The sequence below is a fragment of the Micropterus dolomieu genome, linkage group LG08 (assembly GCF_021292245.1).
Source record: "Micropterus dolomieu isolate WLL.071019.BEF.003 ecotype Adirondacks linkage group LG08, ASM2129224v1, whole genome shotgun sequence".
NCBI lineage: Eukaryota > Metazoa > Chordata > Actinopteri > Centrarchiformes > Centrarchidae > Micropterus > Micropterus dolomieu.
Genome location: NC_060157.1, coordinates 964,950 through 978,131, shown reverse-complemented (window position 1 = coordinate 978,131; position 13,182 = coordinate 964,950). Strand labels below are relative to the sequence as shown.

Sequence of the window (13,182 nt, the reverse complement as noted above, 5' to 3'; positions counted from 1 at the left end):
CTCTCTGTTCCCGTCTCCCCTCCCTGTTCCCGTCTCCCCTCCCTGTCTCCCCTCCCTGTTCCCGTCTCCCCTCCCTGTGTCCCCTCCCTGTTCCCGTCTCCCCGTCTCCCCTCCCTGTTCCCGTCTCCCCTCCCTGTTCCCGTCTCCCCTCCCTGTTCCCGTCTCCCCTCCCTGTTCCCGTCTCCCCTCCCTGTTCCCGTCTCCCCTCCCTGTCTCCCCTCCCTGTTCCCGTCTCCCCTCCCTGTTCCCGTCTCAGGTGAGCTGCGTCACATCTCCAGCCTGAAGCCGTGGGCTCTGTTCGAGGTTCTGCTGGAGAAGTACGAGTGGCCGCTCGATCAGGCGGCTCAGTTCAGCGACTTCCTGCTGACCATGTTGGATCTGCAGCCTGACCGCAGAGCGACAGCAGCGCAGTGTCTGCAGCATGCGTGGCTGCTCACATAAACACACACACACCTCTTGTGGTTGAGGAGTGTTAGAAGTGTTTCACTCTGTCAGTGTTGATTTCATGTGCTGCAGGAAACGATCACCTCGACTGACTGACGGTCTGATTCTGATCCTGACTGAATCCAAACGTCCACCCTGTGAACATGATTGTTAAACCACCGACCTGTCGGTCCGTCTCTCAGGACTGTCTCTCTTCCTTTCTGTGGCTCTCGGCTCCAAGCTCATTGGTTCCTACTCGAATTGTTAATTCACAATATTAATTTGTTATTTCAATATCCAATAGTCTAATTCATGATGTTTATCCCAAGTACCGAAAGACTAAAAGTTTATTTGAATTGTAGACGTCAGCTCTCTGAAGTGAACAGGTGTGTGAACGCAGGTAACATCCAGACGTTTGGATTCAGTCTGCTGCTCCTGCTGACCTTTGACCTCTGACATTAAACCGCCTGTTAAAAGGTTTACAAAACTTCTGTTGAGGTTTCGTTTCTCTCCTGCAGAAATCAGCGTCTTTAAAGTCCTGTGACGTTTTCTGAAACCGTTTCCTGCTGATTTAAAATCTGTTTCTTTCTTTGTTTCTCTGATTTTACTGGATTTTGTTTTTCTCTTTCTGTTAACTTCTGTTCTGAGTTTATATTTAACTTTGCTTCCAGCTGTCTGTTTTTATGAAACCTTATTGATTATGGATCACAGACTTCTAAGACTCCTGAACCTTCCTGATGACGATGATGATGATGATGATGAGTTTTGGTTTAGACGAGCACACTGTAGCTTCCTGACAGCAGCCGACCCTCTCACTGACTCTGATGACACTATTGATAACAGTATTGATTTGTGTAGCTCAGTCGTCCTCAGGCGACCTCTGACCTCCTCACCTGTTCACCTGCTCTCACCTGTTTCTATGTTCATATAATTAGTGCCTTGAAATGACCCCGCCCCCTCCTCCCTGTCACAGTGACATCACCAGTGACACAAAGAGTTTTTTTCTACATGTTCTGTCTGTGTGAAATGTCTCTTCCTATGTGAAAATAAAGTTCACTGAAAGCTCGTCTGATGCGTTTCCTCTGAACTCTGACGCTCTGCAGAATGAAACCAGCAACCTGAGTGGGGGAGGAGAGTCCGGCTGCTGCCCTCTGCTGGTGAGAATCAACAAACACGAGTATCATCATGAGGGGTTCCTAAGGTGTAACTTAATCTTTATTAATAGTTAATAAATCACTTATTAGTACTCCATTGATCAGATAGACCGTAATGATAACAGAATGTGCGGTTGTGGCTGGTGTTTAGCTTATGTAGCTGCAACGATAGCAAATAGTTACTAATTAATTTTCTAAGTGGTTAATTATTGAAGACATTTTTAAAGTAAAAATGCCAAACAGTGATTTCACGTCCACACAGGAAGATGATTGGTCGGTTATTGGTTATTGATCCCATCTACTTATTAACAATTACGATCACAGACGTGATGGATAAACAAGAACCATCAATGACTTCTCAACCTGTTGCTGATTATCATGTGATGTCATAGAATAGTATAATGTCCGATAACATCTCTGAGTGGCAGACAAAAAACTTTCCTACCACAGTGACAAGCAGGAAAAAAAAGTTAATTTCTGACACTAAGTGCAACATTTCGAAATGCGCCTGCACTGAATAGCATTTTTTCCAGTCCTATATTTCATCATTGAAGATTTCTTTAAATATAGTGTTAAAAAAAAATTGCATTCTCGTGTGTATTCAAGTGTATTGTCGCACCCATATATGGTGTAGTATAGTATGTAATGTCATAGTGACGTCATAGTGAGATGTAATAATATAGTGTGAAGTCCTGCAATAGTGTGATGCCACAAATGACACAACAGCAGGTTCAACAGGTTTAATATAAAAACCACCACAGAAACCAGGTGACTCTGGTTTAACGACGCCGTCCTCGCTCCTTTTTCAGGTCCATTTTTTTCTAGCCACAGAAGCACAAGGACGAACACAGACAGCCTGCAGAGAGCAGCTTCCATTAAAAACAGTCAGTTTCAGTGTCTCACACAGTCCCATCATTAAGGTCAAAGGACAGCTGCTTCAGTTCGACAGTTCACACTGCTGTTCGACCTTCTCTTCACTTCTTCTTACGGACTACTGTCCAACCGTCGTCTTCTTCCTGAGGAGGAGGAGGATCTGTCCTGCTGACTGATGGACTGGCTGACTCACACTCCATTGCCTGAACACAAAGACATTCATTACTAGAAACGACCAGAGTCCTGAATCACATAACCGATGATCTCAGGTTCAGCACATGAATTATTCTGTACATTATTTCATCCACATGCACTTTCTACATCCTGTCGTCAGTTTGTTATTCTGGTCCTCACCGTGTTGACACCAGTTCACGTTCAGATGAACAGGAGGTGTGAAGAAGTTGCTTTTAAGCTCAGAGGAACTCTGACGCTGAACGTTTATTATTATCTGATGATCTTGATTAATGTAACAGTTTCAGATTCTTCCAGTTCACTTGAGGTGGGCCTTGCCACTGTGGCACTTGAATTGCCAACATCAGTAAATGCTGGAACAATATATGATGTTTTATCAGTTATAGTCATCAGTGTCGACAGGTGATCAGTCATAAAACAGAAACGTGTCAGAGCTCAAACAATGAATCGATTAACAGGAAATAAACGTGCAACTCTAATCGATTCATTGTTTGATCATTTTCAAAGTAAAACCAGCTTCGGGAACTTGTGATCGGTTCTACACATTTTACAGACTGAGCGATTAATCGATGAACGGTATAAAGGGTTGAAATTAACTTTTTGGCTCACCTGCCAATGGGACTGGCAGCCAAAATGATAACTTGCCTTTTTATGTCACGTAAACATTTGTTTCAGTACTTTTAATTGAGATAATTAGGTATTCTGTCGAATACAAACTTAAAGAAGACACCAAATTTATTGCTATTAAGTGTACTTAAAACATAACGTCTTAAGTACTTTTAATAACGTAAATTGTTTTATAAACTTACAAGATTTTTATTTATCATTCAGCTTAAATCTCCTTCAGCATAATTTTTGCCCCCCCCACTATATTCATTAAACTTTCATATAAAGTGTAGTATCACTACTACAGGCCTAATATGAATAGTTTTCATTTATTAAATATTTGTAAAAGAAAAACAGTCTACACTGGTCTGTAATTTATTTGTGCTAAGTACTAACATAAAAATCATAACTATTCATCCACAAACTAACTGTAAGTTGTAGTTACACGATTTTAGATCCCTCGGTACAGCGGACACCAATTTGGCGATATCGTACCAACCGCTTGGCGGGTGTTAGTTTCCAGCCCTGCGTAAAAATGGTCAACAGTTTTATCGACGAAAACCATTGATAGTTACGGCTGCGGAACACGTGCTTAATCGTTCTGTGACCCTGTCGGGGTCCTGGTCCTCAGGTTGGGAAGCACTGAACATCATCAGATAATAAACTTCATCACTATCCTCCTGACCAATCAGAGCTCAGCGTGAGGCAGGTGAGACGTACCTGTGTTTCATCATCACTGTCTTCATCAGACTGAGAGGGTGGAGCCGTGACCTTTGCCCTCTGACTCTTCTTCTGTGTCAGAGTGGTGATGGTGTGTTTGAGCTGCTGCAGCGCCCCCTGCTGCCACTGACCGAACACCTGCAGCAGACTGTCCGACACCTGCGGGTACACAGAGGGTTAACCTGCGACATCACACAGCTACACCTGCGGGTACGCAGAGGGTTAACCTGCGACATCACACAGCTACACCTGCGGGTACGCAGAGGGTTAACCTGCGACATCACACAGCTACACCTGCGGGTACGCAGAGGGTTAACCTGCGACATCACACAGCTACACCTGCGGGTACGCAGAGGGTTAACCTGCGACATCACACAGCTACACCTGCAGAAAATAAAACAAACTTCAAACGTGTGTGTGTGTGTGTGTGTGTACCTGAGGTAAACTCCCATCATCCACCACTGTGTCGAACTCCTGATCCATTAGTTGAGCGATGAAGTCCTCGACCTCACACCGCTGCAGGTCAGCTGATCAGAAACACAGGTTCAGATGCTGATACCACACTCCCCGCCAAAATAAAAGTCCTCTCGCAGACATCACAACACATTAGACAGCAGCCTCAGTAGATGGGCGGGGGGAAACAATATTTAGGGAGATTTTTAAGAGGAAGAAAATTAAAAGTTTTCAAGATCAAAAAATTGTATTTGGTTTTAAAAAATCTGGATTTACAGAGATATTTACAGATGCGGCCTCATCTGGAGAAAACTTTAAAAACATTAAAAGTATTTTAGGTGACGTAGAGTCGGGAATTACTAAATTATTTGTTTTAGCACATAAATCAGATCTGGGCAAGAAATTAATCCCAAAATTGTATAAAGAAGAAGTGTAGTAAATTTAAAAGGCTACAAAACGTATATAAAAGAAAAGTGGGAGAATGAAGGGGGACGGATGTTGTCAGAGGAGGAGTGGGAAGAGATCAATGAACAACAATGGAAGACAACATACTGTCTCTCATGGAGAGAACAGGTGAGATCATTTATCAGCACAACAGAAACCTGGACTGGAGAAAATAATGCCAATCACTTCCATATCTTTTGGGAATGCCCCTCTGTCACAACTTTATTAAAGCATGGAGAAAAGTTTGAAAGTGGAACTTCCATTTACATTTGTTGTTCTGTACTCGGGAAAAGGGAACCAGAGAATTACAAATTCAGGGGATAAATATTTATTCAGAGTGACGTTAGTGGTGGGTAAAAGAGCCATAACCAGGACGGAGGAGTGGGCTGAAGTGATGCATAATACTGTTATTCTGACTAGAATCCACAGGTGTCCAATAGTCATTTACACTGGGGACAGTGGGGACATGTCCCCAGCACCCCAAAGCAAAATTATTTAAAAAACATTCTGAAATACAGCTTGCAGTTACATGACAAATAAAAAAGCCTTCGGAAAGGTTTATTTGCACGTTAAGAAAACATGCAGTGCAATTAAAATATAGAAGAAACTTAAGCTACAAAGACAAGCTACTGTTCATAAAATGACCCAAAAACGTGCACTTTTACAACTTCTTGACACACTTTCTATTTGGCCAAGATTTCCGTCCTCTCCCTGTCAACATGACCAAAGAGGAGGGACGACTAAAATCAGGTGAGCTTCTTCAGCAGGGACGATGTTACAGGAGAAAAGCTGATCTGCAGGAGAAACAGATCTGAGAGCTGCTCTGACTTTGATTCTGTTCGATTTATATTAGTGCTGGGCAGCAATTAAAATTACGATTAATCACATTGTTATGAGCAAAATTGAATAATGAATTCTAAAGTCGTGCGTTGCCACTTTTAATTTAAATGTCCTGCTATAAACACAAAAGTGCAATAACATGTGGTTTGCTTTTTCCCAGCAGTGCTCATTTTACACAGCAGCAATAAAACATTTCTGTTAAATCTCAATTTAAACATTAATGTAATCAAATCAAATATTAAACCAAAGCTGTTTGCCGCTGCCAGGGCGTTACCTTTTATCTAGATTGTTAATGTTTTCTGAACAGGTATCAGCAGGAACAGTGTGTTCAGCAGCAGGTGTGATATATATAGCCCTGATATATATATTTTGAAACGTGCCGCCTCAATTTCCTTTCACATAAATAAAAACATTTCCACCATAAACTGCTGCAGAAACTTCCACAGGAATGCAGGAAATTTAGTCTTTAATGATCAAAATTTCCCCCCAGACCCCCCCACGCCGTCTTTAAAACACGGCAACACTTCCAGCTTCAGAGTTTGAAGTCCTTGACCCGTCACAGAGCTCGTTACAGCCGTGGAACTTTTTAACACGCTCTGAAGTGTAAAGTTTGAACATTGCGGTAATTTTTGCGGTTGTTGCGACAGCCCTAGTTCTTGCTACAAATTGTAAATGTTTACTGTTCACAAGATTGTGTTCGGCATTATCAGAGAAAGGTTTTTACTAAATGTTTTAGAAAATGTGGATGGTAGGAGGAAAGAACTCATCTGCAGTTTACTGAATTTTGTGTTTAACTGTGAAGTTTTGTCTGTTTATGTTTTTGATCCACGGTGTGAACAAGGCTGGACAATAAAACAATAACAATAATTATCGCAACATAATTATTTTCAATAACAATATTACAAATGTTCAATAAATGTTTGATTTTATTCACTTGAATCATCCACGGATTAGGACTGAAAAAGGTTTTACTTAAAGATATTTGTTGACAAAGATTTTATCATAAATATTTTGAATTTTCTATCTCAGATTTGTGATCCGCTGTTTGGCATCAAGTGTTCTGACCATAAAGAAAAGTTTAAACCACAATTAACCATCAGGTTTCTTCAGCTTTCACTCAGGAGCAAAAATCTGCCTTTAAACTTGAAAGAAATAACGATTTGATATTTGTCGTGATAATTATCGATATGGAAAAATATGAAACTTTTTATGGTGATAACATTTTTGGCCGTATCTTCCAGCCCTATGTGTGAAGTATTCATGTTCTGTACACATGGAAAACATGTGTGACATGTTAAATACTAATGGGACAATGCTATAAAAATAATTACAGCTAGTGATGAAGTTAGTTAGTTAACTTTAGTTTGACTTTTCCTAGCTTTCATTTTTAAATCTCGCTGAGCTGCGCCGCACACACAGCCAGTCCTTAATCAATACACCTGTGGACATGTAAACAAGTATTATGAGTTAATTAATTTACTGGTGTTTGAGATTTATGTCACTAATTACAACATTTACTTCTAATCAAATATTCAGTTTTAATCCTGTTCTGACTTTATTCATTTATTTATTTACAGTGTGAATAAAGAACTGAACTCGTATCAATGAGAGTCTTGATAAAATCCTAAAGATACTGATCCCTGCTGTCAGCTGACAGGTCACCATGGTTACCTACCATTGTCATGAAAATACTGCTGGACTACATCCACCATCCAATCAGCTTTCTGCTGCCCGTACACGCCTCCGAACCCGTTATCCACCGCGATCTGAGGAAACACACAAACACACACACGTGTCACATGACGCTGGTCATCAGCTCGCCAACCGCGAGCGTGTTCGCATGAAAAGGGCGGTGTCTGCAGCAGACGACCCGACGCTCGCTTGTTTTGGGGAACGGTCATGTGATTTGCGGGCTGTAAAAGTACTTTTATTTGTCACATACACGTTGCAAAATTCATTCTCTGCATTTAACCCATCCCTCCGCTGTGCAGCGCCCGGCGACCGACTCAGAGCGCCACATTTTACATAAACACTCTGCAGCTCCTGCGGTAACGGAGCTGAGAGGAATCCACAAAATTAAATTAAATAGTGACCGGGGAGGATTTCTGGATCTATCTTTACCAGGGCTGGACCCGAATATTCGACCACATTCGATTTTCAATTCTGACATTCGATTACTGAGGGTTTTTTCGCGCCTGACCTTCGCCCACAGCAGCGAACGCAACGCTCCAGCTCACCTGAAAGGGAAAACCAAACGAAGCGCTCAGCTGTGTGGGAAGTTATGCTGTTTATTCACTTTACAACTGTTTAATTTCATTACAGATTAAAACAGTCAAATTTCCTACATTTTAAATCAGTAAACTGCCGTCTGGAAACAAAAAAACTTAATGAACGCGTTGAAATAATTAGATTAGAAGAATAACATGTAGTCGGCTATAATTAAAGTTTACAAAGTTGTTTTAGTTGCTCTCCGCCCCGGCTGAAATATTCCCGGATTCTGCTCCGGACCTGCTCGGATCAGACTCTCAGGCTCCGCCCACACTACTGCGTTTTCGAATTAAAACGGAGACCTTCTGCTACGTCTGCTCCTCCCGTCCAGCCTGAAATGACGAAAACGAAGACCTAAAACGGAGAAGTTTGAAAACGCTGCCGACCCCGTTTTGCGTTTTGAAACTCCGGGTAGCGTTTTAGTGAAGAACGGAGGAGGACTTTAGAAACGATGACGAAGACGCTCTCTGATTGGCTCTCTGATTGGCTCTCTGATTGGCTCTCTGATTGGCTCTCTGATTGGCTCTCTGATTGGCTCTCTGATTGGCTCTCTGATTGGCTCTCTGATTGGCTCTCATCAGTCATGCAAAGCAGAAACACGATGGAACGTTAGCTGATGACAGCTACGCTTGTTACTGTAAGCAGGGTCCGAAATTAACTTTTTGGCTCACCTGCCACGGGGACAGGTAGATGAAAAAATCCACCAGCCAAGCATATTTTTTACCGGCCAAATCACATATACATTAATTTCAGTACATTTAATTGATATGGTATTTTTAATGAATAAGTGTACATAGAAGTCAAAACAGAGCAACAAATAGTAAGACATGGAAGAGGTGGAACTAGCGCTCATAACAGTACATTTGAAGGTTTTGTAAAACTATCAGAACTTAAACCTCAGTCATCCGACGACTCACTCTCTACCGCAATTACACTTTTTGCATGGTCCATGAATTCTGGCCTCCTACTCCTAACAGAGTTTTGGTGCCACAGCATCACAGCTTTGCTTGGATCATTGTCCCTGATCTCTGGAGAGGACAGCTGGACCATAAGGAGATCTGACAATATATCAGACTAAAAAAAAAACAGCCAGGGCGGCCAGGACAGGACGTGAAAACATGTCCTGGGAAAACAGGACTGATGGTCACCCTACCATAGCTTCATATAAAATGTTAGTCTAGCAAACAAGTTTCACTTACTCGCACATCCACTCGAAGTCAGAAAGTGGCCTGGCCTTCTTGCCAACGGCATGTACAGTCCTAAACAGAAGCTTCATCTTCTTGCTGGTATTGCCGTTAGCGCTGTCACAGAAGTTTTCGAGAGTAGAGGCTCAGATTGAGCCAGAGACACAGACACGCAGGCAATGTGACACTTACTGTGTTCATGGTCACGAATGTTCATCGTTTTATTTCCGATGACAAATGAGTTGTTTCTGTTTTTATCTTTAGCATACTGGCGACACACAGAACAACTCATCACATCAGAATCATATTGTAGCCAGCCTCTTGAAACTCCGTTCTCTCCAAACCTCCATTTCTCACAAAACTTTTTTTTTTTATGTAATTCGTCGCCCTTTTCGTCTGTGGGTTTTCGTTTTAAAGGTTGGCTCACTCCTGGTAAATGTCGCCACATAACAGCTAATAAGCGGCAGCTAGCTGCAGATCGGTGACTTTGCAGATCGGTGACTTTGCAGTTCGTACCGCGCTTTCTCCTTTCCACAAGCACTCGCGTGGCCGACGTTGCTATGCAACCATGAACAGAGGCGCGCTTGGAAAAACGGGCGGCCGGGCGCGTCTCAGTGTAAGAGTGTAAGTGAATGTCGTGATATTACTGATCATGGAAAGATTTTGCAGCGGAGCTGATGAATACATTGTAGGGAAAACTCTGATTATTACATTACTATTTTGGTATGAACATTCACCCGCCAGTGTGCCGGATAGCCTTTTGAAATTTACTCGCCAAACGGAAAATCTACCCGCATTTGGCGCTTGGCGGGTGTTAATTTCGGACCCTGACTGTAAGTAAAAAGACAATAGTTTATTGATCCACCTGTCTGTAAGGTAACGTTAAACATATAGACATATAGACCTGCAGCCAGGAGAGAGGAGGAGGGACCGATACAGACTGATGTCATCACTACTTGTGATGTCAGATAAAGTTACTGAGTTACTTTACATTAATGTTGCTGCTCTAGAAACAACATTTAGCAGGATTTAAAATATTAAATTAAAAACAACCAGGCAGTTAATATGCACCCTTCAATATATGTTGATTTATCGCACGTGATGTGTCATCTCAATATATCACGTTATCGCACACTGAATATTTTCCTCACACCGTGCAGGCCTACCTCAGGCCCGCTGGGTCTGCTCTTACCAAATAACCATCGCTAAATAATAATCGATAGTGGTATCGATACAGAATCGGATCGTTAAGCCGTCTCAATATCAATAAAAATGAACGACCCCCGTCCCTAAACATGACTAAACTGTCCAACATATCTGAGGCAGAATCAGAATCTCTGTTTGTTTCTGATCCTGAATCCTTTTGTTGCTGCAAATGATCTTAATGATGTTTTTTTGCCACTTCAGAGAAAGTCAGTCAAACAGGTGTTTGTTTCTTCAGAAGGGCTTTAAGCCTGGAACACTATTAGGATTTATTTTACAGAGCCTCTTCATCTCAAAGCGTTTCATCCTTCTGCCGTGAGAGGCGGCGTTTCTCTCCTCTCCTCTTTATGCCTCCCTCAGCTCTGCTTTTCTAGATCACAGCCACCGTTTATAAGTCAGCAGGAAACAGGCCTGTTTTATCTGAGAGACGTGGTTCTCAAAGGACAGCGAGGCCACAAACACACAGACCATGATGCATCGCTGCAGATTACATAAACAGTAGTAAATAAAGTCATTAAAATTAGCGCGACCGATTAAATGTTTGCACAATATTCAAATTTTCACCTGTTTCACCTGTTGGCAGATGTAACGCGTCACTGTTTCTTTCTTTATTATTATTACTTTAACAGCTCAGGGATGGAAGAAATGAATGCTTTTTTGTTTTTTTTTATCCGATTCATTGATTAATCGAAAAAATAATGGACAGATTAATCGATTATTAATCGTTAGTTGCAGCCCTACCTAACTCTTTACTTTATGTAACCTGATGCAAACATCCCACCGGGATGATCTAATATTTATCCACCATCACGATACAGTAAAACACTGACAGGGAACTTTTACTACACTAAGAGTACTTTTACTTTTGGTACTTTTAAGTACATTTTGCTGATAATACTTAAATACTTTTAAGGTTTTGAATGCATGACTTTTACTTGTAGTGGAGTATTTTCTCAGTGCGGTTTTACTGCTTTGCCTAAAGGATCTAAATACTTCTTCCACCACTGTTAGCTTAGCCTGTTAGCTTAGCCTGTTAGCTTAGCCCGTTAGCTTCAGTTAGCTTAGCCCGTTAGCTTCAGCCCGTTAGCTTCAGCCCGTTAGCTTCAGCCTGTTAGCAGCGTCCCTTCTGACCCGCAGTCCCTCCGCGTACCTCCCCCTCCCCCCGTGGGACAGGTGTCGTATCTACCTGTAGAACCGGCCAGCTGTGAAGAACCGCTCGGACTCCCTCAGCGAAGAGCTCACGTGAAGCTGTGGAGGCCGCCATGTTGGATCTGACAGACAGAAGCAGTCGAGTGAAGAAAGATGCATCCGGATCAGACAGAAGCAGCTGATCCGGATCCTCGGCTGGTGTAGCTGCATCTGGTTTTATTATTCTGTGTCTGATGAACAGATTAAAATAAGTTTGTTTTTCAATTTTTATTATAGGAGGACAAATGTACACACAAAGACACAGAATAAAAACTGAAAACAACAACAATAATGATACTAATAAATATTTTTTATAAATGATAATTACAGTTAAAGAACCTCTCAGAACGGATGATTCTTAAGGGATGGATGTAAATATGATCATGAAACTAAAACAAAAAATTCCCAGAGCCACAGCAACAACAATGAGGTGCTTGCTGGTAGATGGCAGGATGATTTTCATGATCATGAAACTGTTAATAATTGATTATAATCAGAATGTGGTTCTGTTTGGCTGTTTCATCAACCCCCATTATTTTTAATAATTATTTTAAAAAATATGTGTATTATTATTTTGATTATTTTTAATTATTATTTTGATTATTTTTAAAAATTATGTGTATTATTATTTTGATTATTTTAAAAATTATGTGTATTATTATTTTGATTATTTTAAAAATTATGTGTATTATTATTTTGATTTTTATTTTATAGCATCTGTTCTGCAGAAACTGACCTGTTCAGGTGTGACTTCACAGCTCAGGTGTGATGGCAGCAGTCTCCAGCAGGGGGCAGCAGCTGATCTGAGCTATAATATTCAGTGTGCAGTTACAGCTGAGGAGGAAACACCCTGAGGTACTTGTACTGCAGTATTTAAATAGTATGAGGAATCATCTCAACTGGAATCTCAGCTAGCTGGTTGCAAGGGGGTCACTTTGTGCTGAAAGGCGGTGGGGATAGATCAGGGGTGAGACGATACACTTAGCTCACAAAAACAAGATGAGGAGATATTTTACATTTAGCTGACGCTTTTATCCAAAGCGACTTACAATTGCTATACATGTCAGAGGTCACACGCCTCACACATTGGTGGATGGGTCACAGTGGGGGATTAAACCCGGGCCTCTCACACCAAAGGCATGCGTCTTATCCATTGTGCCATCACCACCCAATAAAATATATAAATGCAGGGTCCCAAAAAAGATTTTAAATATTAAAGAGGTGGTGTTCTGCTCATTTTCATGTTCATCATCTTATTTAGAGGTTGTACCAGAACAGGTTTACATGGATATAATTTTGTCATAATGCACATTGCTGCATCTCCTCTTTCCAGCCTGTGTTGAAGGCTTCGTTTTAGCTATGGAGTGATACATCTTGTCTCTAAATCATCTTTGTTGGGAGTTGCACATGCTCAGTTCCTAGTTAAGGACTACTAGCCAATCAGAAGCAGAGAAGGGCGGGTCAGCGAGAAGCCGGTAAACGGCTCGGGTTCAGCCGCCGGTCGGCAACACGGACTGGAGCGAGAGTTTCAGAGCGGCGAGTTATTAATCTGTATCCATAAAGTTTTAACTGAGCTCTGTCTCTACATCACAGGAACAACTTTCTGTCCACTGACTGCCTGGAGGGTAGCTAGT

General features: G+C 41.7%; 2 protein-coding genes across 6 annotated transcripts in view; one reads left to right on the top strand and one right to left on the bottom strand.

Annotated features, from left to right (window-relative positions):
* srpk3 (SRSF protein kinase 3) overlaps window positions 1-1,577 on the top strand; it is a 24,252-nt gene extending 22,675 nt beyond the window's left edge. For 4 of the 5 annotated variants that reach the window (XM_046056844.1, XM_046056845.1, XM_046056848.1 and 1 more), the window contains one exon: window positions 257-1,489. In XM_046056844.1, coding sequence (XP_045912800.1) covers window positions 257-441 — 185 coding nt within the window. In that variant the 3' untranslated portion in view covers window positions 442-1,489. Of the gene's footprint in view, window positions 1-256; window positions 1,490-1,526 lie in introns of those variants that run through there. The other variant, XM_046056849.1, reaches the window with a different exon arrangement.
* Window positions 1,578-2,303: 726 nt separating this feature from the next.
* tsr2 (TSR2 ribosome maturation factor) lies at window positions 2,304-11,693 on the bottom strand. Its single transcript, XM_046055194.1, has 5 exons — window positions 11,547-11,693; window positions 7,381-7,471; window positions 4,404-4,495; window positions 3,969-4,127; window positions 2,304-2,653 (listed from the first exon to the last, which is right to left on the bottom strand). Exons 1-5 carry the CDS (start codon window positions 11,622-11,624, stop codon window positions 2,552-2,554), a joined length of 522 nt encoding a protein of 173 aa, XP_045911150.1. The 5' UTR covers window positions 11,625-11,693; the 3' UTR covers window positions 2,304-2,551.
* Window positions 11,694-13,182: the final 1,489 nt, after the last annotated feature.